The sequence below is a fragment of the Gossypium raimondii genome, chromosome 4 (genome assembly GCF_025698545.1).
Source record: "Gossypium raimondii isolate GPD5lz chromosome 4, ASM2569854v1, whole genome shotgun sequence".
Taxonomy (NCBI): domain Eukaryota; kingdom Viridiplantae; phylum Streptophyta; class Magnoliopsida; order Malvales; family Malvaceae; genus Gossypium; species Gossypium raimondii.
In genome coordinates, this window is record NC_068568.1 from 5,360,834 (window position 1) to 5,386,128 (window position 25,295).

The window sequence follows — 25,295 nt, forward strand, 5'->3', positions numbered from 1 at the left end:
ATCCCTATGAAAAATATGGAAATACCAAATCATTTATAGTCGAAGATCAATGTAAGTTACATTATATAGCCCAAAGTGCTATCTTCATGGATCTTACAAGAAAAAATATTGACAAGCATACACGAAGACAAGGAAACAGCATAATGAAGAGATTAAAAGCTTACATAAATATCCATACGGATGGTAATACTCATGTACAACAGATGCAATGCAAGCACCATATGAATGACGATGGAATGAAATATTATTACAAGGTTCTCTGTTGCTGCCTCAAATGCGGCTTGAATCTCTTCCGAAAATGAATCTTCGAGTCCAATCGGATACCACCAACACCCGAGTACGCCAGCTCACTTGTTTGCTGAACCAGAATGAGTGAGAAAATTAATCATGTCAAAAGAAGTCCCTCAATGTAACGTGCATGTGCTAAGCAAGTAAATGTAAAACAATAGGAAGATGGCCAGGATTTCACCTTGCATATACAGAGTACCAGAGCCACTGTGTGCTACGACCCACGGAAACCCAGTCCCCAGGCAGCTCAGCAGCTGCTTGCTCCCCTCCTAAAGGAGCAAATTGCCCAAGGTGTTTGTATCTTGCAGTTGAAATGAAAAAAACATTAAAATTAGGATTTGTCCAAGAACCATTAGCATTTATGGATGCATTCAAATTTAATTGCATCTAGTTACTTGCATAGGAAACAACTAAGAGCACATACTGAAATGGATGGAATTGATGACGACCAGACCCTCTAAAACGCCGTGGGCCTTCAGGATTATCTTTCCACTTAGACTTGCGGTTGAAGCATTTAGAAAGATATGCACCTTGTTGTGCCGCAACCTGAAGATAAAGCAATGAGATCGTGTGATCTCTACGCAATACCTAACAAACCCAACCTAGTCCAACTTGTATACCAAAAGACAAATACCTGAGCTGTTGCAGGCAGATTCTTCACTTGTGAATCAGCTTGACAAAGGGCTAGCTTAAATCCTTCAATGTCCACTTCATCTATATCATTCCCCTCGGAATCTTTCATCAGATCAGTTACATCCCTCAGGTGCTTGCTCTTCAAATAGTGTTCCACTTGCGGATACCTCTCAAGGATATCGTCTATAACATCTTTGAATTCCTCAACGGTTAAGAAACCAGAGTTATCTTTATCTGCAGCCTTAAATATGGCAGCGATATCTTCCTGAAGGAGCATAATGGAAAATTACAGACCATAATATTCATCAAAAGTTTGCAGACTTAAACTCAAAAGATTAAAGGGAAATACCATGACTTTACGCTGATTTATAGTGGCGCAATCACCAAGGGCATACACATCTTCACATCCTTTTACTCGCAACCATTCATCGGTTGCTAGAACACGTCTGTTAGCCTGAAATGTGAAAACCTATCGTATGTGACTTGACTGCAACATAACCAATAATTTCAAACATAACAACTGATGACAAGAAAGTATCACACCTGCCCAATTTGCCCCATGAAGTCCTTCACAAAAGGGCGAGTCTCAACACCAGTGGACCAAACAACCAATCCATGAGGTACAGAACAAATCTCTCCTTTCGCCTTGAGCTTCATAGTGATTTCCTTATCGGAAACACTAATAACACGAGATCCAGTTTGAACTTCGATACCATCTCTTCGAAATTTTTGCTCAGCGAAACTACTTATTCGTTCATCAAACCTGCAGGGAGTGTAAATCTGCTAAGATCTTTGTGATTTTGTCTATAAACTGCATTGCAATTTATAAGCAGCATTACAAATACCTCATGAACAATAATGTAAAACCAGTACCATTACATGTTTAGACACAGAATATGACAGAGAATGAAAAGAGAAAGATAAACAGAATCGAATAGTTCAGTCCTCAGTCACCGAAATTCAAAAACCATACAGTGGAAATAAAATCAAAAATCATATCCTCTTACATATTCAGAATATGGTCCCCTGATTGAATCACAGTTATTTTCACCATATCTTTAACCGAAGGATATAAGTTGACCAAATCCTCCTGAACAAAGTCATGCAACTCTGCTGCAAACTCCACGCCAGTAGGTCCCCCTCCAACAATTACAAAATGAAGGTTTATCCTTCGTTCTTCTTCACTTAGTCCAGGAAGGACAGCCTTTTCAAAGCAGTCAATAACGGTCCTCCGTATCTTCTGTGCATCCTCGACTTCCTGCATTCAAGTGGGGGCCCGGAAAGACTTTATTTATAAAAGGATGAGCTCCGGAATGCTATCAAATGTCCATTTCACTACAATATATACAACTAAAATGACTTTACCTTCAGAAAGTGGCAGTTCTCAAGGACACCAGGGGTGTTAAATGTATTTACTTGTGCTCCCACTGCTAGAACCAAATAGTCATATTCCAAAGAGAATTCATCATTTCCCACCAAGTTATTTTCCACAGTATACCGGCACAAAAGTTTCTTGTTTGCAGCATCAATCTTCATACATTCAGCTTCCCAAAACTGTATTTCTCCATTTCTCTGCCATCAACAATATAAATTGCTTTTGAATAACATTTCTGTTCCCTTACAATTGTTCAGATCACTTAAGCAAGCAATGCGCCAAAACTAACCCCTTGGTGCAATTACAATGTGGTCACAGGCTCACAGCAGTTCCAAGCCATTTTCTATATGCGGTCTAGAAAAGTATTGGTACAATTATAGCAACTACAACGCTTCATCACGAAAAGAAACCATATGCCTTATTCAACAGTTTATATATTATGGAAGTCAAGAAGTATCAAAATATTGCAATTCAACGAAACAACATAGAAAGGCCTATACATAATACACATCCATGAAGCTGTAACTATGTATGCACCTACATGCATATACAGTCAAGTATATCATTTAGCACCTACCAAACAATTAAAGAGAAAAGGAAAAAAATATATTGTGCAGCTCTAGTTTGTTTCATCTACCTTCTTTATAATGTTTCGAACAGGCTCTACAATGCTCCGTGCTTCAACCGTTCCACAGGTGACACTAGGCAACAATGGGGTGAATGCAAAATAATTCCGGGGTGAAACAACCTGAACATCGTAAGCCGAAACATCAAGATCTTTAAGGAAACTAATACCGGCCCATCCCGTTCCAAGAACCACCACTCTCTTTTTCTTGCAATCTTTTTCGTTCACTTGAACACTAGTTTTGCTAGCATCTACTTGTGCTTCTGAGTAAGCCACAACACCTCCACCACTGCACTAAGCCAAACATAAAAGGTAATTAATCTACCTTGTAAAACCAAATGCTGCATCTAAAATTTACACAGTAGAACAAGTGGAAAAGCAAAGTTTTACTTCAAAATGTCTAATGGTTTTCAGCTGGAACTAAATCAGTTCCCTTTATATTTAACCATAGATACCAACATTTTACAGTAAAATCAACCCTTTTGAAATTGTATCAAATCAATGCATACCCTTAGCACTTACTGATCCCATTATGCTCAACAAAATACACACTTCAGTTCCACTAAAATTTTATTAAATAAAAAACCTAAGTTTTACAGTACTATCAGATTTACTAATTTCACTTTTCACTATCCCAATCTACTGTTAGCAATAAAACAGAAGCCAAAAGAACTAAAAAGTAAACAAAAGTGGGTATTTCCTCAAAAAGTGAAAGAAAAAGAAAAAAAAAGGGGGGGGGGAGGAACCTGAGACTGAGAGTACAGAGAAGCAAAAGCTTGGCAGAAGCAGGGTAGCCATTGAAAGCCCGTGAAGCTCTGGTGAAGAAAGACAGGATTGTCATTTTAAATGGGGAAATCAGAGAGATATTTTAAAGAAATCTTGTATTTTTTTTTTTTTTTGTCTAAACAAGAACAATTACGAGAGCAGAGGAGTGAAGATGATATTTCAGAGTTTTAAGTTTGACGCAAAACGACAGTGCGTTGGATCAGCTTTCTTTTCACCATACGTTGACTTTACACGTGGTAAGTTTTTTTTAATCACTAATTATTTTATTGTTTTAATTCTTATAAAATGCTTTTTTCAACTACTAGATGAATGAAAAAAAAATCATATAATAAGGTTTAATTTATAAAAAACGATAATTAAAATTCTTGTTAGACATCATTTCAATACGAGTTTGAATATTTTTACTCTCACCTTCCACCTCAAATATTATTAAGAAAATGCAAAACTATTGGTTTAATTTTTAGGTAAATTACACAATTGTTCACTCAATTTTTATGAGTTTTCATTTTAAGCATCATAAATGTTAATAACCGTTTTGGACTTAATTCAAGGTTCATTTTAGTCACCTAACTTTAATAAGTTCTTATCACGCATTTTATTTTTCTAATTTTCTTTATTTTTTAGAATTAATTTTAATTTTCTTAGAGAAAATTGGGGTTTAAGAGGAATTGGTTTGCTTTTATAAGGAAAAACTTTTATAGGAAAAAAAACATTCATCTTTTTATTTCTTTTTTTAGAATTTATTTTAATTTTTTAGTAAAATGAAAAAAATGAGGTTTTATAGAAAATCATTACAGAGAAAAATCACTTTATTTTTTTAAATTTTTTAGTTTTTTTTGGTAAAAAGGAAAAACATGTGTTTTATAAAATAATTTAATTTCCAATAAAACCCAAGTTCTTTTTAAAAATAAAATTAATTATAAAAATTAAATGAGTGATCAAAATAAAAATTTATTAAAATTAGATGATTAAAATGAAAATAATGTCTAAAATATATATCTTTTATGTAGCATGCTCAAAACGAAATCTTATAAAATTGAGTAACTTACCCTTAATATTTTATTAGATATGCATCAATTGACTTTATATATATATATATAACACACTTGGCACTAATCACGAGAAATTAAGATATAGCATTGAAGATCCAACGCCTCATCTCTGCTTTTATTCTTTTTCCTAATGATGGTTAAGTTTTAAATTAAGCTAATCTAACTCATTCCTCTCATTGAATTGAATGCATAACTGCGTTTGCATCCTTTTTTGACAACAGAGAAAATAAAATTATTAAAAATATGGGTGTCACCGTCAACCCAATTGGTAGTGTTATGATAAAAAAAAACACTTGTTGAAATTAAAAATATTGGGCATGAAATGCATTTTCATATATTTATTTTAAAGTAAAAAAAGAATGTGTCGGTCACCAGAAAATATAATAAAATGGTGTTTTTTAAATGTCGAAAACAAAGGGTATTTTATTAAAAAGGGCCCATTTCTAATATTATTTATGAAAATGGGCCACTTAAAATATTATTTACTGGAATAGTCTAAAAACCGTAAAACGCGCTTACGTGGAAGTGTTTTAAGGGGAAATTTCAGAAAAGTGCCTTCTTGTGGGAGCGTTTTTGCTGGCGCGCTGATGTGGAAGCGCTTTTGCTGACATGGCAATAGCGCGCTTACGTGGGCGCGTTTTAGCCCCTATTTTTGCCCTAATGGTCACATCCAACTGTTATTTAAAAATTTAACCGTTGGGGCCAGCGGTCATGAAAAAATTTATAAACCCCCCACCCATTTTTTTCACACAAAATTTCCTTCAATTTACATTTTTTTCCAAATTTCTCTCTAAATTTCTCAAAAAATCTCTCAAAACTCTCTAAGTTTTTATTTTTTTGTCTAAATTAGTATTATTTTTTTATAATTTCTAAGAAATTTGATCGTGTTAGCGATGGTCTGATAATTAATTTGTCTCGATGATAAACATATCTCTGTCAACCAAATAAAAATGGTAAGGGTTAATTTTAATTTTTTAATATTATTCAATTATTTTTCATTTATGTAATTTAATTAATATTTTTATATTTTTTTATAACAGTCGGTAGATCGGGTGTTACAATGTTATATTCGTAATATGTCTAATCCTCTATCACCATTGATAGAAAATTACTTGAGGGAAACAGGTATTTGGCAAGTGGCCAATATAGGCCGGGGGAGTGTACCATCACTTTGGAAGACATACAGTTACAATTGGGGTTACCGGTGGATGGGTCCGTACTCACCGGATCTGCTTAATCTGTTGATTGGAGAGCCATATGCTACGATCTTTTAGGCACGATTTCAGATAATATTTACGGAGGTCGGATCGAGATGGGCTGGTTACGAGACACATTCCCAGAGTCGGGGGATGATTCGACTGAAGTAGAAAGAATACGATACACTCGGGCATACATCCTTGAGATCCTCAGAGGTTATCTGATGTCGGACATGTCATGAAACCTCGTACATCTGAGGTGGTTGCTGAAACTCGTCGATTTTAGAGCAGATGGCGAACTCAGTTGGAGGTCTGCTGTGTTGTCGACATTGTACCAAGAGATGTGTTGAGCGACGCAACCAAATAAAATCAAAATTGAAGGTTGCCTCTCACTGCTACAATCATGGGCTCAGTTTTGCTTTCCATTTTTACGTCCTCGAGTGAACCACCCGTATACATTCACACTCTTAACGAGGTAAAATATATATTAGATTTTACAATTATTACATAGATTTAAAATATAATTTTATGTTAAAATTATATTTAAATATGTGGAACCATTTGGCGAGTTATAGGGGAATACCTACCACTCTTGAAGATATACGGCTTCTATTAGACCAATGGTCGTACCCTGTCAATATAAGTGGATAGGGATAATTACATACCACTCTTCCATTCAGAACAAATTGAATATTACAAACCAAATAATATTGGTGGCGATTAAATACTTCATGTTAGTCACTTGTCGTCGTTCAGTGGTAGACCGATATTTCTCGTAATAATTAGGCGCAACGTGCCTTAGACAATACTAATGGTGTGTGTGATCTCATAGGCTTCCCTATCACTCAATTACAGCTAGTATTCCAACGCCCCAATCTGATATAATGTAAATATCAGCTTGGGGACAGACATGCCTCCTCAACCTAGAAAGAAAGAAATCTCAACCGTCATCTAACTCCCCCGGTGTTATTGCAAACACAATTGGAAGGATCCTCCCATCACTATCATGTGCCACAGCTAGCAATAGCTGATGGGTATATCTACCATACATAAAGGTATCATCAATTTGTACCAATGACTTGCAGTACACAAATGCGTTCTTGTATTGCTTAAAGCTCCAGAACAGACGCTTGAAAACTTAGCATCCACAGAACAAGCAGTTGTTGTAATATGTAGGAACCATTTCAAGGTCTATTACACAACCTGAGACATACTTCTCCAGCACCTGACACCAGTGCCACACCTCATTGTATGAAACGTCTCACCCACTGTACATCTTATCCAACGCTTTCTGCTTAACTATCCAGGCCTTGCAGTAAGAAGGTGTGTACTTGAATTGACTATGAATATTGGCAATTAAGACCGACACAACAGCCCTGGAATCCGCCTTCACCATCGGTAGTATTGAGCCCGCTATCATATATAAATCTATCTTGGGATGATCTTGTGAAACACCTGTCAACCCATGAGTACGTTAAATAATGCAACATTAAATAATAATAGTAATATTCAAAAACTCTAAACATCTAGTGATATTGTATCGATAATACATGTATGTGGACCTTTGAACTTCTTTATCTCCCACAAACCTGTCATCTTCTTAACCGAAGCCATGATTTTTCATGAACATGTATCATCTTGCACTACACTATTGTCCTCAAACTTCTCGTATTTGGATTTAACCACGTGGTAGTTAACCCCGTTCATGATGTTATATTGCTTCAATGTACTGAGAAAACCATCCTTATTGAAAAACTCCTTACCAACTTCCAATTCACCCGAATCCAATGACGAACTTGTGTGGCCACGCCTCCTGTGTGGTAGATTTGGAAACTCCAATGCATCATCTATCGATAGATCGACATTATGCATGTGGGCTGGAGGCGAGTACGCCATGAATTGCGGATCTTCTTCTTCTTCATCTGAATCCCCTTTACCGTATTCAGGTTCAGTTGAAACATGTTCTAGTTCAGAAAATAATGCAACTTCTACACCATCGGGACCGGGCTCTCCGGGTGAATCCATATCAGACTCATCATGTGACCCACTAACATCTACAATGTGTGAAATCCCCTCGCCGGTGGACGTCGTAGGAAGTATATTATCCCTTATCGTGGACGTTTCATAACGTCCCCAATCAGATGTGGATTGCCAACCACTAGAAGTTGATGTCATTCTCTAGTACGTATTTCCAGCATTGAACATCAACCCACCGAAGTGCATGTCTCATCTATTAACGGAGTGTCGTGCAGGGGTCGTGTATTTCATACTATCATAAAAATGGACGCTTCCGTGTTCTGCCTCCCACTAATGAAGTGTCGGGTAGGGGTCGTGTATTCCTCTCGAACAGCAGTAGATGTTGAAGTTGCAAGTGCTTCATTTGGATATGAAAATTCCACATATAACTCAAATGAGTCTGCACCATCGCCTCCAAGCCACAAGCACCTTTGATATCAAATGAGTCATATGTTAAGGGATCAATCGAACCACAAATCAATACTTAATAGACGAAACTCTTATTGGCGTCGTTCCGAAGATTTTGCACCTAATTCTTTTACAAAGTTCTATTAATTCTATGTTCTGGTTAAAAACCAGTCGCGCTGTGTTCTTTGATATAAAAACAATACCGTTCTCGGTGTCATAGACCTCACCATCATAATAAATAAGAACACTAATACGTTCACTCATTTTCAACCAAATTATCTGTCGAAAGAAATTCAAAACAAAAAACATTATGCAAAAATATAATGTTTCGTATAAATATTAATACGATAAATCAACTTATAACTTCTCAACTTCTTCAATTAAGGGATCAATCGAACCACAAAATCAATACTTAATTGACGAAACTCTCATTGGCGTCGTTCCGAAGATTTTACGCCTAATTCTTTTACAAAGTTCTATTAATCTATGTTCTGGTTAAAACCAGTCGCGCTGTGTTCTTTGATATAAAAATAATATCGTTCTTGGTGTCATAGACCTCACCATCATAGTAAATAAGAACACTAATACGTTCACTCATTTTCAACCAAATTATCTGTCAAAAGAAATTCAAAACAAAAAACATTATGCAAAAATATAATGTTTCGTATAAATATTAATACGATAAATCAACTTATAACTTCTCAAATTCTTCAGTTTCTATTCTTCTGAGCTTCTTCAATTTCTCTTGCTGTAACTTATGCAACAAGAGAATGAAATTTGGCTCATTTATACCAACATTACTGAAAAGAGCATCCAATTAGGAGCTTTTTTCAGTACATTTGCTGACAGTGCATCCGACTTGAAGTGTTTTTCAACCCCAACTATCAGATTTCCCATGAATCCCGAGATATTTTTTCAAAACCATCTTTTCGAAATTATTTTTTCAGAATCAACTGTACAAAAAAAGCGTCCAACTGGGAGCTTTTTCAGTACTTTTGCTGACAGTGTATCCTGCTTGAAGCGTTTTTCATCCCTAACTATAAGATTTCCCGTGAATTCCGAGATATTTTTTCAGAACCATCTTCTTAAAATTATTTTTTCAGAATCAATTGCACAAAAAAAGCGTCCTGCTAGAAGCTTTTTCTATACATTTACTGATTGTACAAAAAAATTCATCTTGTAAAAATAATCTTTTAAGAACACATCAAGCTAAATTTATTTTTCATAACCTTAAACCCCAAATTTATTTTTTCCAGAACAAAATTTACCAATTTAAAAATCTTAAAACCTTAAACCCTACTATATTTATTAAAAACCCTAAACCTTAATTTATTTTTTTAAAAACCTTAACCCTAAACTCTAAAACTCTAAACCCATAAACCATAAGCGATAACATACAAATAACCCAAAAACCCTAGAAAAAAATAAGGGCTAAAGTGCGCCCACATCAACGCACTTTTTGCTGGCATGGCAAAAGTGCACCTTTGACAATATGTTTTTTTTCTGCGTTTCCCCCTTAAAATGCTTCCAAGTAGGCGCGTTTTGGGTTTTTTGGCCCATTCTGAGAAATAATCTTTTAAATGACTCATTTTTGAAAATAATGTTGGAAATGGGCCTTTTTTAGTAAAATACCCAAAAATAAGAAATAATCTTTTAAATGACTCATTTTTGAAAATAATGTTGGAAATGGGCCTTTTTTAGTAAAATACCCAAAAATAAATTATTCTTTTAATAAAATGTAGGTAAAAAAATAATGTGACAATTATTTAAATATGATATGATTTTTCATGAGAAAAATTTACATTTCTACCTTTAGTTTTACTTTAGTAGTTGTGATGATAAATCATATCCGCCACCTTTAACAGTTGTTTACATATCCAAGAGTAGATCTGGGTTCAGTGGCGAAATTAGGGGCTGGCAGGGACCCGATCCTCCTAAAATGAAAAACGTTTTCATATATTTTCTTTAAAATTTTAAATTAGTAAAGGTAAAATTGTACTTTGGCCCCCCTTAAAAATATAAAATTTTCTTCAAAAATTATAAAGATATAGCCTATTAAAATGGTGAAATTACATTTTTTTCTATCGTAAAAATCACAATTTAATTTCTACCCCTAAAAAGAAATTTTAGTTTCACCCTTGTCTAGGTTTATCATAATATATAGCAATTGAATCCAAAACATTGGAAAAATTTATTACAACACCCACATTTATTTCTTTTTCAAGCAAACAAAATTTGTTAAAGTTTTTGCTTAATAGAGTGGAAAGAAAATTGAAAGGGTAGAAAATTAAAAGGATAATTTTTTTTCATAAGTGTACTTGATAGGAAGGATGAATATTACATAACATATAGTTAGAAATCCTATCACACACATATGCATGTGGAAACTACAAATTTAAAACACAAATGTGTGTTTAAAATAACACATAATAAATAATGAAACATATGGTTTGAAAGCAATTAATAATACATAAAAATATGTATGATATTATTGATATATATAATTGATGGAAGTAATAAAATATACATAATGGAATTAAAATGTATATATCAGTTAAAAATATATCTATACCTATGATAAGAAAAAGATTAATATGTAGTTTGCCCTTTAAACTTGTCCAAAAGTATCAAATAGGTGCCTAAACTTTTTCTTTTATCTAATTGTTATTGAACTTGTATTATGTTACCTAGGTTAGTACCTCTACACTAGCACCGATAGTTTGTGTTGACGTGACATTGATGGTCAATCCTATAGTGACATGTGGTAACCTCTCAATATTACACGTGGTAGACATAAATTAAAAATCTTATAAAATAAATTAATTTTAAAAAATATAATATTTTTTTGACAAGTTCAAGAACCAACTACATACTTTTTTGACAAGTTCCGGTATCAACTAGATACTTTTGGACAAGTTTAGGAGGCAAACTACATGTTACGCCTTAATAAAAATTAATGTTGTCAACAAATTGAGGCAATTTGTGGGGTGTGCCTCGTATTCTTCTCCCAGTTAAACTTTTGTTGTCTTTTTTCAGTTGAATTCTTATTACTCTAGGGATATTTTAAGTATAATTAGAACTCTAATTTTAGCCTATTTAAAGGGGTCATTGTATCTCTATTTTGATATGTCAATCAACAAAATTTTTTTTAGAGCGACAATATGTAGTCGCATATGAGTTTTGGTGAGAGTTTTCGTGATAATTATTGAGAGTATTTTATACTCATTTTGTGAGTGTCTTATGAGATTTAGGGTTTTGTTTACTAGTTTTCTCTTTGAGATTTTGAGCTATATTTGGGATTTTGGGTAATATACAAGTTGTACATTTAGATTATTTTCTCTATATTGTACTCTCATTTGTTTACTTATTGCTACCTTCACCAACAAGAGTAGCAAAGTTTTTTCTACCTCGCAAGTCATGCATAAGAGATCCGATATCCATAATGTGCCTAAGTTCTTCTAGCGAGCTACTACACTCTCTTGAATTTGAATCTGCAGCACAAACACCAACAATACTTGCATCACCAACAAGATTACCATCAACATCACTTACCATTACATGGGAGCTCGTAGAACCTTCCTGATCACTGGTAGACAAGGAAGACCGCTTGTGAGGTCACTACTTACAATAGGAATATAAAGAATTTATAGACTCAAATTTTTCTTCCTAACAAAATTAGCCTGAAATCATCGGAAGCACTGTGGACCAGGCGAGCTCTGCACGGAACATAAGATCTAGATTCGCGTTGTTCCTAATATCGATTGCCCGACAACCATTACGACCTAATTCCAGAAGGTAATATCGAAATATGTTTCACACAATTAGCAAATCCTCTAATTTCAGCACACGACCCTTACATAGCCTCGCATATTGAGTAGTGACGAGCTTAGAATCAAGGGGTTGGCATTGTGTACAAATATCTGTACTTGGAAAAGACCATTTAACAGGAAAACCAAAGTCATCTCGAAATTTTCGCTTCACCCTTGTATATTTACAATGATTAACCCAAAAATTTTATTACCAATTTCGGATAATCAATTCAAATCCCTCCCGGGGAAAAACTTATGTCATCCCCTATGAATTTTCCCAATTTGAAACCTTCAATCGATCAATTCTCTGGAAAACAGACAGCAGTGGATGCTTATCCTGTTAAGAGTATAATACTGTTATATTCGTATTTGTGTACAGTTAGTTAGAAGTTAGTTAATAATGTGTAATTAGCAGTAGGGTTTGTTACACTCTTTTGTATATATTTACTTCTCTTTTACTTGAATGAATTAATAGTTATTCATTTCAACTTCATCTTTTTACAATGGTATTAGCCTAAAGATTTTTTTCTGATCTTCGATCCAGTTTTTCCATTATTCCCTTTCTTCATTTTTTGCTCGTTTCTTTTTCAATGGCTAATTCTTCATCTCTCACTCTGCCGTTTAGTCATCCTCTTTATTTGCATCCGTCTGACATGCCAGGGATGATTTTGGTATCTCATCAGCTTACTGGTACTGACAATTATTGTGTCTGGAGCAGGTCTATGCATATCGCCCTTCTTGCAAAGAATAAGCTTGGTTTCATTGATGGTTTATGCTCTCGTGATGGCTTCGATGCAGATCTCAAGCCTCATTGGGATCGGTGTAATGCTCTAGTCTTTTCTTGGATTTTTAACACTGTCACTCAAGAACTCTCTGCTGGGATCGTTTTTGCGTCCAATGCTGCCATTGTTTGGAAGGATCTTCAGGAAAGGTATGATAAGGTTGATGGTTCTCGTGTTTACTATCTTCATCGTGCCATCTTCACTCATATACAGGGAACTTATTCTGTTTCCACTTATTTCACTAAGCTTCGCTTACTTTGGGATGAATATGATGTTCTTATTCCTTCCTCTACCTGCGATTGTGATCTTACTCGCAGAAATGCTCAACTTCAACAACAACGTCTTTTTCAGTTCTTGATGGGATTAAATGAAACTTATTCTAATGTTCGATCTCAAGTTCTTTTGATGCAGCCTTTACCCACTGTTAATCAGGCTTACTCACTTGTTATGCGTGATGAAACTCAACGTGAACTTGAATTTACTTTACCTGTCTCTGAGCCTACTGCTATTCTTAGTCAGCAATCATCAACTTCTTCAGCCCCCAAGAAGCGTTCTGATTTGACTTGTACTTTTTGCAAAAAAAAGGTCATATCCGAGCAAAATGTTATCGACTCACTGGCTTTCCTGCTAACTTAAAGTTCACCAAAAAGAAATCACCAACTGTCAATCATGTTGTTGCTACTTCTTTTGATTCTTCTGATCTGCCTGCTTCTTCCTCATCTGTCATTTCTGCTCCTACATTCACTGCTGAACAGTATCAACAGCTCTTGAACCTATTAAACAAGGAATCATTTGTGCAAGCTGTAGCCCACATGGCAGGTATATCCTATACATCAGATCTGATTCATTAGATCCTTGATACTGGGGCCTCTAATCACATGACTCATGCTTTTAATTCTTTAATTCAACCTGTTGCATGTGCTAACAACTCTTTTGTTAAATTGCCTACTGGTAACACAACCACCATCACTCATATTGGTACTCACAACCTTACACCTTATTATACCCTTAAATATGTTCTTTACGTACCTTCTTTCAATTTTAATCTTCTCCCCATTTCCAAACTCACCAAAGATCTTAACTGTTTTGTTTCTTTTTATCCTACTTTTTGTATTTTGTAGGACCTTTACAGTGGAAGGATGATGGGGATTGGTAAAGAACAAGATGGCCTCTATCTACTTCTACCTCACCCCTCCCCAACCCATACTTCTCCATCTGTACCTTTTCCTGTACAACCTTTCGATATTACTTCTTTATCTGTTTCTAAGCATGTTGATTATTCTTTGTGGCATGCTAGACTTGGTCACACATCCTTTTCAAAGATGAATAAAATCCCTTTTTTACATACTGGTTCTTTGCATTCCTATGACATTCAGACTTGTACTGTCTGTCCATTGGCAAAACAAACACGATTACCTTTCCCACAAAGTAATTCAAGGAAATCCACACATTTTACTCTTATTCATGTTGATCTTTGGGGTCCTTATCGAATTTCCACTCATTCTGGTAATAGGTATTTTTTAACACTTGTTGATGACCATACTCGAATGACATAGATTTATCTTTTAAAACTTAAGAGTGATGCCTTTCTTTACCTTAAACAATTCGTTACATTAGCCAACACACATTTTTCTGGGAAAGTTCAAGTTGTTCGAAGTGACAATGGTCATGAATTTTTCACTAAAGAAGGCACTCTTTTTTTTCCACACCCTTGGAATCATTCATCAATCATCTTGTGCCCACACACCATAGCAAAATGGTGTGGCAGAACGTAAACACAGCCACCTTTTAGATATTGCACGAGCATTAAAATTTCAGTCGCACATACCAGTCAAATTTTGGGGAGAATGTGTCCTCATTGCTTACTTGATCAATAGATTGCCCTCCGTTGTGCTTGGCTGGAAAACACATTTTGAAATGTTGCATCATAAGCCACCAAACCTCTCTCATCTCAAAATTTTTGGCTGTTTTTGCTATGTTACAGTCACCAATTCTCATGACAAGTTTTCTCTAAAAGCAACACCATTTATCTTTATGGGATATTCTCAAGTGCAAAAAGGATACATACTGTTTGATCCTATTTCACACAAATCTTTTGTCAACCGAGATGTCATATTTCATGAGTCTATTTTTCCTTTTAAAACACCATTCGAAGATCAACCACTCTTTCCCTTAGATGTCAATGCATTTGGCTTCTTGTATGATCCTGATTTTCTCTTTATCACCCCTTCAACACCACCACCACCACCACCTTCCCTATCTATTTATTCTCTTCCTCCTGCACCACCTGTAATACCCATTCCCCGTATTCGACACCGGAATAGGGTACGAGGCATTACCAGAACACATACACTTGTAAACGTATTTAACCGAGTTATAAAATTTTATTATAAATTAAAACTTTCAAATTATTAGCATGCTTTTACAATTCTTCATAATATATCCTTAAAATATTATAAGAAATAGGGCCTACGAGACCCGATATATATCATTCTCTTATCGTTTCTTCATAGGCATATATCATTCATTTCATTTTACTAAATTCAGTTCAATACTAACACATATACATATATATTATTCATCACTAAATAACATTCACTTTAATCAAAATTGTACGTAATATAATTCATATGAACTTACCAGGCTATTTTGCAGAAATACTGTAACTATGTATCAACTTACCAACATGAGTTAATCCATAACCATTCATGACATTCTTCATGCCAAATCATATACCAAACACTCCACACACATATATGCTATGAAACTTTATTTCTTCACATGAGCTTAAACCATGACCAATAATGCACAAATATAAACATCAATTATATTTCAACATTTGTCGATTATAATCGAACATATGACCAATTATACACAATTCATTCATATATATATATATATATATTTCCAATTTTCCTCCTTCTCCTCTCCATTCCACATCCTTAATGTATATAACACGTTTAAACAAACATTAACTATATTTTCACTGCTTACTTATATGTAAATTCAAAGCTGTCTATTCGAGTCAGAGTCATTAAATTATTTATATCTCGAGCTACAGAGCTCCAAATTAAGATCCTTTAATTTTCCCAAAACTAGACTCATATATATTATTACCATAAAATTTTCAGAATTTTGGCTTAGCCAATAAGTACAGTTTATTCTTTAAATCTCCCATGTTTCACTGTTTAGCAGTTCTAACCTCTCTTCACTAAAATTAATTATCTCATTGTACAGAGTTCGGATGACATTCTCATTTGTTTATCTTGAAAATAGACTCTTTCATGATTTCAAAATATAAACTATAACTCATAATTATTTTTGTATAATTTTAATGATTTTCCAAATTCAAAACAGGGATTCCGAAATCATTATGACTCTGTCTTACTAAAATTCAAATATATCAAAATATATAACTCTTTTGCTTACTATGTTTCTTTTATGTTAAAATATATTCATTCAGCTTTAATTTCATATATTATTCAGCTTCTAATTCAATTTCCACAATTTTGGTGATTTTTCAAAGTCACATGACTGTTGCTGTCCAAAACTGTTTTGTTGCTAAATTTACTCTTTCATAATTTCACTTACTTCCCTAACTCAATTCATACTTCTTTTCTATTCAAATTCCACCCAAACTCAAATTTAACTATTAAATTTTCAGAAAATTTTCTTAATTTCGAATTTTCCTCAATTTAGTCCCTACAACATAAAATTTATAGCTTACTTTTCAATTTAATCCTTTTATCAATTCTAGCTTGAAATTCATTCAATTATGTTCCTAATTCATGTTTTTGTTCAACATAAACTATACTTGAGAACACATAAAATTTCAATATGCCAACTTAGTTTCATCAAAACCTTATTCTAAAGTTTCTAAAATATAAAATTAAAAAGAAAGGACTTGATTGACTTACCAAAATAAGCTCCAAGCTTCAAATCTCTAATTTCCCCCTTGTTCTTTTCTTTCCCTTATTTTCGTTGTTTCTTCTCTGTAACTTTCTTCTCGCCCTTTTTTTTATATCTTATATATATATATAGTTAATAATAATAAATATCTATTTAATAAACAATATAAATATTACATTTGTACATTTACATATTATTACACATGTGTTTTATCATTACCATCCATTTGTCATATTTTAATTTATTTCATAATATAATAACAATAATAACAAAATAATAAAATGTCATTTAAAAATCTAATTAAAATATTAATAAACTAATATTTATTTATTTATTCTAAAATATCTCCAATATCATCATTATTTTCTAGATTTCTCTTTCTTCTAATTGACCATTTTGCCCTTTAGATCTTTTAAAATTTCATCCTTGAGTCATCACTTAATTTGGTAAAATTATAATTTAGTCCCTCATAATTATTCATCTATTCAATTTGGTCTAAATCCATCCATTTTCCTTAGTTTCTAGATTATTCCACCCTTAAAATATTTACACTATTGGTCCTTCAAATTTTTCATATTTACACTTTAACCCCTCAACTTTTGAGTATTTACTCTTGGGTAACAAAATTTTTTTCACTTTTACGATTTAATCCTTTCTTGAATTAATATGTCATAATATACTTCCCAATGTTACGATAACTCAAAATTACCCTTTTTAGCACATTATTTCCTTATTTTACTATATCAGAGATATTATCTTACTTCTCTTACTGTAGAAATTTTCGGGGTATTACACCACCACTAGACCTGTCCATGGGCCGGGCTGGGTTCGGGCCGGACCTACAAAAAAATTTCAGCCCGTTTACTAGGCCTGGGCCCGGCCCGAAATATGGGCTTGAGATTTTGCCCAGGCCCGGCCCGAAGAAAAAATATGGGGCCCGAGCCCGGTCCGGCCCGTTTTTAATTAAAATTAAAATTAAAATTATTTTTTAAATAAAATTAAAACTAATTTTTATTAAAATTAATTGTTAGTAAAATTATCAAATTATTAATTGTTAATTGTATTAATTGTTGTAATAAAATCTAACATTTGATTAGTAAATTTATCAAATTATTAATTGTATTAATTGTATTAATTGTTGTAACAAAATCTAACATTTGATTAGTAAAACAAACTTGATGTTTTATTATTATTATTTTGTAACACTAGTTAAGGAAATGAAAGTAAATAAACTTAAAATAAAAACTATTATATTTTAAAAATAAAAATATATATTTAATATTTTTGGTAGGTCGGGTTGCCCTGCCAAAAAATCTTGCTTTCGAGGTCTGCCCATTTTTAAACGGCCTAAAATTTTGCCCAAGCCCATATTTCGGGCCTATATTTTTACCCAAACCCTCCCATATTTCGGGCGGGCCGCCCGACCCATGGACAGGTCTAACCACCACCATCTCATCTACCCTCTAATCCTTCTCGAAAAAGTACTAGAACCACCAAACAACCTGCCTGGATGTAGGATTACATTTGTCCCAATTCATCCCTTTCTTCATCATCTTCTACTGCTGCACAAGGTCAGTACTCTACCTCTAATTTTATCACCTATCATCATTTACCCTTACAAACTCAATGCTTTATTGCTTCCATTTCTCATATCTCTGAACCTTGCACCTACCAAGAGGCAATTAAGCATGATTGTTAAAAAGCTGCAATGCAACAGGAAATTCAAGCTTTAGAAGCAAACTCCACTTGGGAGGTTGTTCCACTCCCGCCAGGAAAACGTTCCATTGGCTGCAAATGGGTTTTTCGCATCAAGTACCATTCAGATGGCTCTATTGAACGTTATAAGGCCAGGTTAGTATCTAAAGGCTATAGTCAAAAAGAAGGTATTGACTTTCAGGACACTTTTTCACCGGTTGTCAAGTAGGTTACAATCAAAGTCATTGTTGCCCTTGCTGCTCTATTTGACTAGCCTCTCATTCAAATGGATGTTTACAATGCCTTTCTTCAAGGTGACCTTTATGAAGAAGTTTACATGCACTTACCTCAGGGTTTTGGCACTCTAAGGGGCACTCATGTATGTAGACTACTCAAATCTCTTTATGGGTTAAAACAGGCTTCAAGACAATGGAATTTGAAACTCAATAAGGCTCTCATCAACAATGGTTATGTTCAAAGTAAGCATGATTACTCTATGTTCATCAAATCGTTTGGCAACAATATTGTAATCATGCTCATCTATGTTGATGATCTCTTGATCACTGGGAATGATAAATCCTTAATTGAAGACTTGCAGGCAACTCTTCATCAGAATTTTAAAATGAAGAACTTGGGTACTCTCAAGTACTTTCTTGGCATTGAGATTGCAAGATCAAAAGAAGGCATCATCATGAATAAGAGAAAATATGCCCTTGAACTCATTGATGATCTTGGTTTGACAAATGCAAAACCTGCAAATACACCATTGGAGCAGAATTTAAAGATGACAAGTTTGGAGTATGATGCAGCACTAGACATACACGATGCAGATGAAGAATTAGAAGATGCAAGTGTATACCAAAGATTAATAGGGAGACTCCTATACCTCACCAACACTAGACCAAATATTGCCTTTGGAGTACAACACCTTAGTCAGTTTATGCAAAAGCCAAAAAAGAACCATTATGAAGTTGCTTTGCGTATTGTGAGATACATTAAGAAAAATCCTGGTCAAGGTATTTTTCTTTCAGCTGAAGGTACGACTGATATTCAAGCATATTGTGACTCTGATTGGGCTTCATGCAACATGACTAGAAAATCAATCACAGGATATTGCATTAAGCTAGGAAATTCCTTGGTTTCCTGGAAATCCAAGAAACAGAATACAGTGTCCAGATCATCTGCAGAAGCAGAATACAGAAGCATGGCCACTACAGTAGCAGAATTGATTTGGTTGAAAGGTTTATTAACTGAGTTGGGAGTTCAAATTTCAAGACTTATGTTGTTACACTGTGATAATCAAACAGCCATTCAAATTGCTTCAATTCCATTCTTTCATAAAAGAACAAAGCACATAGAAATCGATTGTCACTTTGTTCGAGAGAAAATTCAAAAGGGGGAGGTGGAAACGAAGCACATTTCAACAAATGAGCAAATGGCAGATTTACTCACTAAAGGATTAAGCATTCCTCAGCACAAATATTTAGTGTCCAACTTGGGAATGAAAGATATTTTTCATCCTCCAACTTGAGGGGGCGTGTTGAGAGTATAATATTGTTATATTGGTATTAGTGTACAGTTAGTTAGAAGTTAGTTAATAACGTGTAATTAACAATAGGGTTTGTTACACTATTTTGTATATATTTACTACTCTTTTACTTGAGTGAATTAACAGTTATTCATTTCAACTTCATCTTTTTAACATATCCTTAAGACAACAATTAATGAAGTATGCGACCAATATCCACTAAGAAAAGTTAGAGCTTGTCCCACTGCGATTCTATACTCTTGAAAGACAGTACAAAAAAAAGGATGAAGAAGAAGATGGAAACATGCATCTTTTAGATGTAAAGGCAACATAAAGCCCTCTTTAGTATCACTCAGCCTTTTTCACCCTCGACAATATCGAAATCAAAAGTAAAGTTCGACAACTTGATCCCCCAAACAGCAAGATACTGAACCATCTCTTTCTTTTTTGTTGTACACCGATATACGTTGCCTCTATAGGTACATAAGCCTCACGACTCTTCTTTCGGCCACCACCTTCACTCTCAACCCCAGACCCATGACCTCAACTACAGCAACCACCACCCCTGCCACCCCACCCCAACCCATCCTAACCCTAGCCATATTAAGTAAACAAATTCAAAGCAAAAAAAGAGCAGTCGAACGACTTACCTATAAACCGATGATTTTTTTCCACCAAAAGGTTGTGAAATCTCTAAGTTAGAGTATACTGAAACCGAAAAAGAAGAAAAATGGGAAACCGAAATAAAGGAGGTAGTCAAAAAATAAAATAATAAGAAGATGAAGAATGGAAACAAAATTTTAGCGAGATAATCTAGGGTTTGTGCGAAATTCTTTTTTAAAGGAAATAAAATGATTCAAATTTATTTCCTTAAAATTAATTCCCCAATAACCTTATTATTTATGTACCTCGCTGTCATGCAACAAAGCTTACTCAATAAGTTTTCAGTTAAAATGTGCATATAAAAGCCCCCAGCTACACGATTTACGCAAGTCTGACTCAGAAGGGTCACTTTATAACTCTTATTCGACAAAGTGGGGAACAAATTGTTATAAAATATTTCACAACTCAAAATCCAACCCATTCTTATGACCATGGAGCCCGACCCACCTCATGAGGTGGAATGCTTATGACCCTCCTCGCGAGGTGGAAGGAGATCACGTGTGAGCACACCACACACACCACTTATATCTTACGAGGTTATCGGCTCACCACCTCAACAAGTAAGTACAAGGGAGATCACGTGTGAACACTCTACACACCATCGATATCACGTGAGGTGGTCCATGTGCAAGTTGATCCTATCATGCCTCACCACCTCACAAGGTGGAGGTGGAATGCGAAGGACGTGCGAGTAGTGCTAGTTCTCTATGGTGATACCTTCCCACTAAATAGACATGTCAAAGGGTACGTGTCAAGCCTAAAAGGGAAACGTGTCGTATGCATAACACCTAATTATTCCCTAACATATCATATAAAAGACTATGCATTATAAATACGAAAGAATTGTTGTCAAGAAGTAGAGACCGAAAAATAACCTCATCAATCCTTGAAAATATTGATATTTAAATTTAACAGATAAATTGAAAAACAGACTGACGGCAAACTTATATAAAAGGAAAGGTAAAAAGGAAACTTAATTTACATTTCTTTCGCCACAAACAAGGGTAAAAGAAAAAAAGAAACATGTGTTTTTTTCTTTTCTTTCTAAAAAGTAATCAAATTGGGCCTTAGGTCTTAGTTTCTACATTGTTCTATGAAACTCGGTAACAGATACAGATTCAAGAACAACCTAGAAAATGGTCGTCTTTCTCTCTCTCGGCATCAACGACAGGGCCCTGAAACTTGGGCAACTACAAGGCCCTAACTATAAATATCATAAGTTCCTTACGTGCAAAGTAACATTCCCTTTTTCTCTTTGCATTAAGTCGCTCTACATAAAAAATGGCTCCTCCAACAACTACTGTCACTGCCCCAAGCTACCCCAAACTCGCCACTGTCGCCGTTCTTCGGTAAACTCTTTTTCATTTTCATTCAAATTTAATTTACCGGGTCTTTTTTAAATCAATGGGCTGTTATTCTGTAAAACTTCTGATTTTTAAGTTGATAAAATATTTTGGTGATTTTTAGACAAGATGATATATATGTTTGGTTTGGGTTTAGCCTTTTTAGGGTTTTCGTCCATCTTGAGTTATGCCTTTTGTTTCTTTTTGGCTCTTTTTATCTCTTCCTTTTTGTGATTTAGGTATTTGAATGAATATATTTCTTAGTTAAATGTGAGACTTTTAGTTTGCTATATTCTTGTGTGCTCTTGCTAATGGGAATTGACCGCTAAATTTATTGGAAAACCCTTTGGTTATTTAACTGGTCAGGACAGTCATACATGCTTGTTTCTTGTATGCTTCTGATCCTGCTTGATAACATGTTTGTACTCACCAGGTCTAAAGTTTTTATTTTAAACCGACACAACCCGAGATATAAGTCCTCGGTTGTTACATTAAGCTCAAGTTTGCAGGCCAATCCTATGTTGTCAAGCAACAGTGGTTCACAGGGTTTCTTGTCTTCTACGGGTACTCTAATTTGTATTGCCTTAGAATATATGATTTATACTCTAAATTATGTATATTTTGATAGTTCATAATCCGTTCGCAGGCGCACGGTGTAAGGCACTTTCGGCCTTATCATCACCATTTTTAGGCGAAGATGACGATGACTTGTGGCGTACAACGAATGTTTTACCTCTACGGTCGAGATCTCTCTCTTTACCAAGAGCATATAAGGATGACGTATTCAAATTTCGCTACCCTGTAATAACCGAGAAGCCTGAATGGTGGTTGAGGACTTTAGCCTGTGTTCCATATCTATTAGCTTTGCAGATTTCCGATGCCGGATATTTTCTTCATCCCTTCCTAGAACATTGCGAAATGTTCGAAAACTTGATTTATTTCGTCCCGGGAGCCATAAAGAGATTACCTCCATGGTTCTCAATGATATATTGCTACTTTGGATATATTGGAATTGTGAAGAACAAAGATTGGTCTCATTACATTAGGTTCCATCTCATGATGGGCATGTTACTGGAAACCGCTTTGCAGTTAATATGGTATACGAGCAACTTTCTCCCGCTCATACACTATAATGGCTGTTTCGGGATGCACTATTGGGCCGGCATCGGATTCGGCTATATCCTCGTGTTGTTTGAATGTGTTAGGTGTGCTCTTGGTGGCAGGTATGCCCACATCCCTTTTATTAGTGATGCTGCATATATACATACTGTGTTCAATGTAGGAGGTTTTCAGAGACCATTCTAGGGGCTCTTTAATGGGTTTGGTTTTCAAAGGACAAAAGCAATTGCTTAAGGTTTATTTGAGGAGTTGTATAGTTCTTAAGAGTATTTTACTTACTTTTTAAGTTTTTTTATATATGACTTTTAAAAAACACTTTAAAAATACTACAAAACTTTATCATTTATTTTGAAATTAATTAATTAATTTCATTAGAAAAATAACTATTGTTTTATTTTTAGAGATATATTTCTATTAAATTAGAATATGTGACATTTTAAATTTTAAATTATGATTTATAATTTAAATTAATATCATATCATTTAATTAAGTTTATATTATAAAATTATTATTTTACTCATTTTTCTTACTTACATATACCTTTACAAAAATTAAAATGCATAATGATAAATTTAATCCTTAATATTTATATTTTTATTAATTTAATTATTTTTTAGCTGCATTAGGCTTTCAACTGAAAGTGTTCATAGGTTGGGTTGAGTTTAAATATGATATTAATACATTTTATGCTTGTCTACATTCAGCTTGAGTCAAAATATGGAGTTACAATTTTGTACAAGCCCATTTTAGGTCTCACTCATATTATTTTTAAAATTTTAAAATATGTTTATATTATTTTTAATTTAATATTCTTTATTTATTAAAATTTTATATGTAATCATCTTAACGTTTTTATAATGTTTATATTCTAGGAGTGTTATAAATTATATAATATAAAACAATACAAACTCAAAAAAAAAAATCAAGCCCAACCTATATTTTAAATGGACTTAATTTTTTCAAGCTCACTTTTCGAGCCTAATATATTTGCTTAAATCTTCTCACTTTTCGACTCATGAACAAGTCTATTTGCAATCTTTTTAAAAGAGTGAAATTTGACCATTAACATTTTAAAAAGTCGAATTACTATTTTTATAACAAAATACTAATTAAAGCATTTAATATGGTAATCTATGTGTATTTCATTCTACCGCCTTTGAGTGTTTATGGATTTTTAAAAATTTAGAATATTTTTATAAAATTTAATTTATTTATTGATATGACGTAAGACAAAAATGTTATATTTTTGAACTATTATATAGTACTATGTTTGTATGAAGTACATATAAACTATCACACATGTTACCGTGCAACACTACTAAAAAATAATATTTTAAGTTAACATTTTCATTTAAATTTAAATTATTTAATTTTTTAAAAAGTTAATGATCAAATTTAATTAAAAAATCACCAGTTTAAATATATATTTTACAACACTTAAATTTTTAAGTGGTGAAAAGTTGATTAATCATCTCTCACTCTAATTTTTATTTTTTTTAATTTTACATTTTAGTTGCGATGCTAAAATCAAATATGGCACCTTCAATGATTGTGGGTTACATATCCATGTGTAGGTTACCTTTTCTCAATTATGATAAAATGTATGGTAAATGTTAAGTATTATGGAAGTTTTGTATTAAGAAATGGATTGTAACTTAAAAAGTGAATAAATTATTTATTGTATGTTAAATTAAAAAGTAAATTGGTCATTTAATTAAAATTTTATTCATTCACACCATTAAAAATTAACGTGGTTGATGAATTTTTTATCTAATATATAATAAAGTTTATTTTATGATATAAAAAATATTTTGCATTTAAAATAGTGAAAATAATTTTAAATTTTGAAAATTATTGTTTTTAGAAATTTTATGGAAATGACGTTGAAATTTTGTCAAATAATATTGAAAAGTCAAAAAATTTATTTTTATCAAAATAAGTCTAAAAAGTTAAAACAAAATTAACATGAAAAAATTGAGAATCGAACCGAGCTGAATTGAATTATGATGGACAATTTAAAAATCTAAAAAAACTAATTGAACCAAACCGATATCACCCTTAACTAATT

At 33.6% G+C, this 25,295-nt stretch overlaps 2 protein-coding genes across 2 annotated transcripts; one reads left to right on the plus strand and one right to left on the minus strand.

The window, feature by feature from the left end:
• Positions 1–14: 14 nt before the first annotated feature.
• LOC105779991 (external alternative NAD(P)H-ubiquinone oxidoreductase B1, mitochondrial) lies at positions 15–3,836 on the minus strand. The gene is made up of 10 exons (XM_012604041.2): positions 3,668–3,836; positions 2,934–3,210; positions 2,287–2,493; positions 1,929–2,179; positions 1,465–1,684; positions 1,271–1,375; positions 923–1,186; positions 713–834; positions 470–589; positions 15–358 (listed from the first exon to the last, which is right to left on the minus strand). Exons 1-10 carry the CDS (start codon positions 3,760–3,762, stop codon positions 271–273), a joined length of 1,749 nt encoding a protein of 582 aa, XP_012459495.1. The 5' UTR covers positions 3,763–3,836; the 3' UTR covers positions 15–270.
• Positions 3,837–21,922: 18,086 nt separating this feature from the next.
• LOC105780891 (protein TIC 20-IV, chloroplastic) lies at positions 21,923–23,480 on the plus strand. The gene is made up of 3 exons (XM_012605419.2): positions 21,923–22,114; positions 22,542–22,672; positions 22,755–23,480. Exons 1-3 carry the CDS (start codon positions 22,047–22,049, stop codon positions 23,411–23,413), a joined length of 858 nt encoding a protein of 285 aa, XP_012460873.1. The 5' UTR covers positions 21,923–22,046; the 3' UTR covers positions 23,414–23,480.
• The last annotated feature ends 1,815 nt before the right edge of the window (positions 23,481–25,295 follow it).

What these genes read in the sequence shown, in the direction of transcription:
- LOC105779991 (XM_012604041.2), bottom strand. Translation starts at nt 3,762, where the DNA reads ATGACAATCCTGTCTTTCTTCACCAGAGCTTCACGGGCTTTCAATGGC. An exon ending in AGAACTGCCACTTTCTGAAG is followed by an intron (nt 2,180 to 2,286) that starts GTAAAGTCATTT and finishes ACTTGAATGCAG; the next exon opens with GAAGTCGAGGATGCACAGAA. An exon ending in TCATGGGGCAAATTGGGCAG is followed by an intron (nt 1,376 to 1,464) that starts GTGTGATACTTT and finishes TTCACATTTCAG; the next exon opens with GCTAACAGACGTGTTCTAGC.
- LOC105780891 (XM_012605419.2), top strand. Translation starts at nt 22,047, where the DNA reads ATGGCTCCTCCAACAACTACTGTCACTGCCCCAAGCTACCCCAAACTC. An exon ending in GCCACTGTCGCCGTTCTTCG is followed by an intron (nt 22,115 to 22,541) that starts GTAAACTCTTTT and finishes TGTACTCACCAG; the next exon opens with GTCTAAAGTTTTTATTTTAA. An exon ending in GGGTTTCTTGTCTTCTACGG is followed by an intron (nt 22,673 to 22,754) that starts GTACTCTAATTT and finishes ATCCGTTCGCAG; the next exon opens with GCGCACGGTGTAAGGCACTT.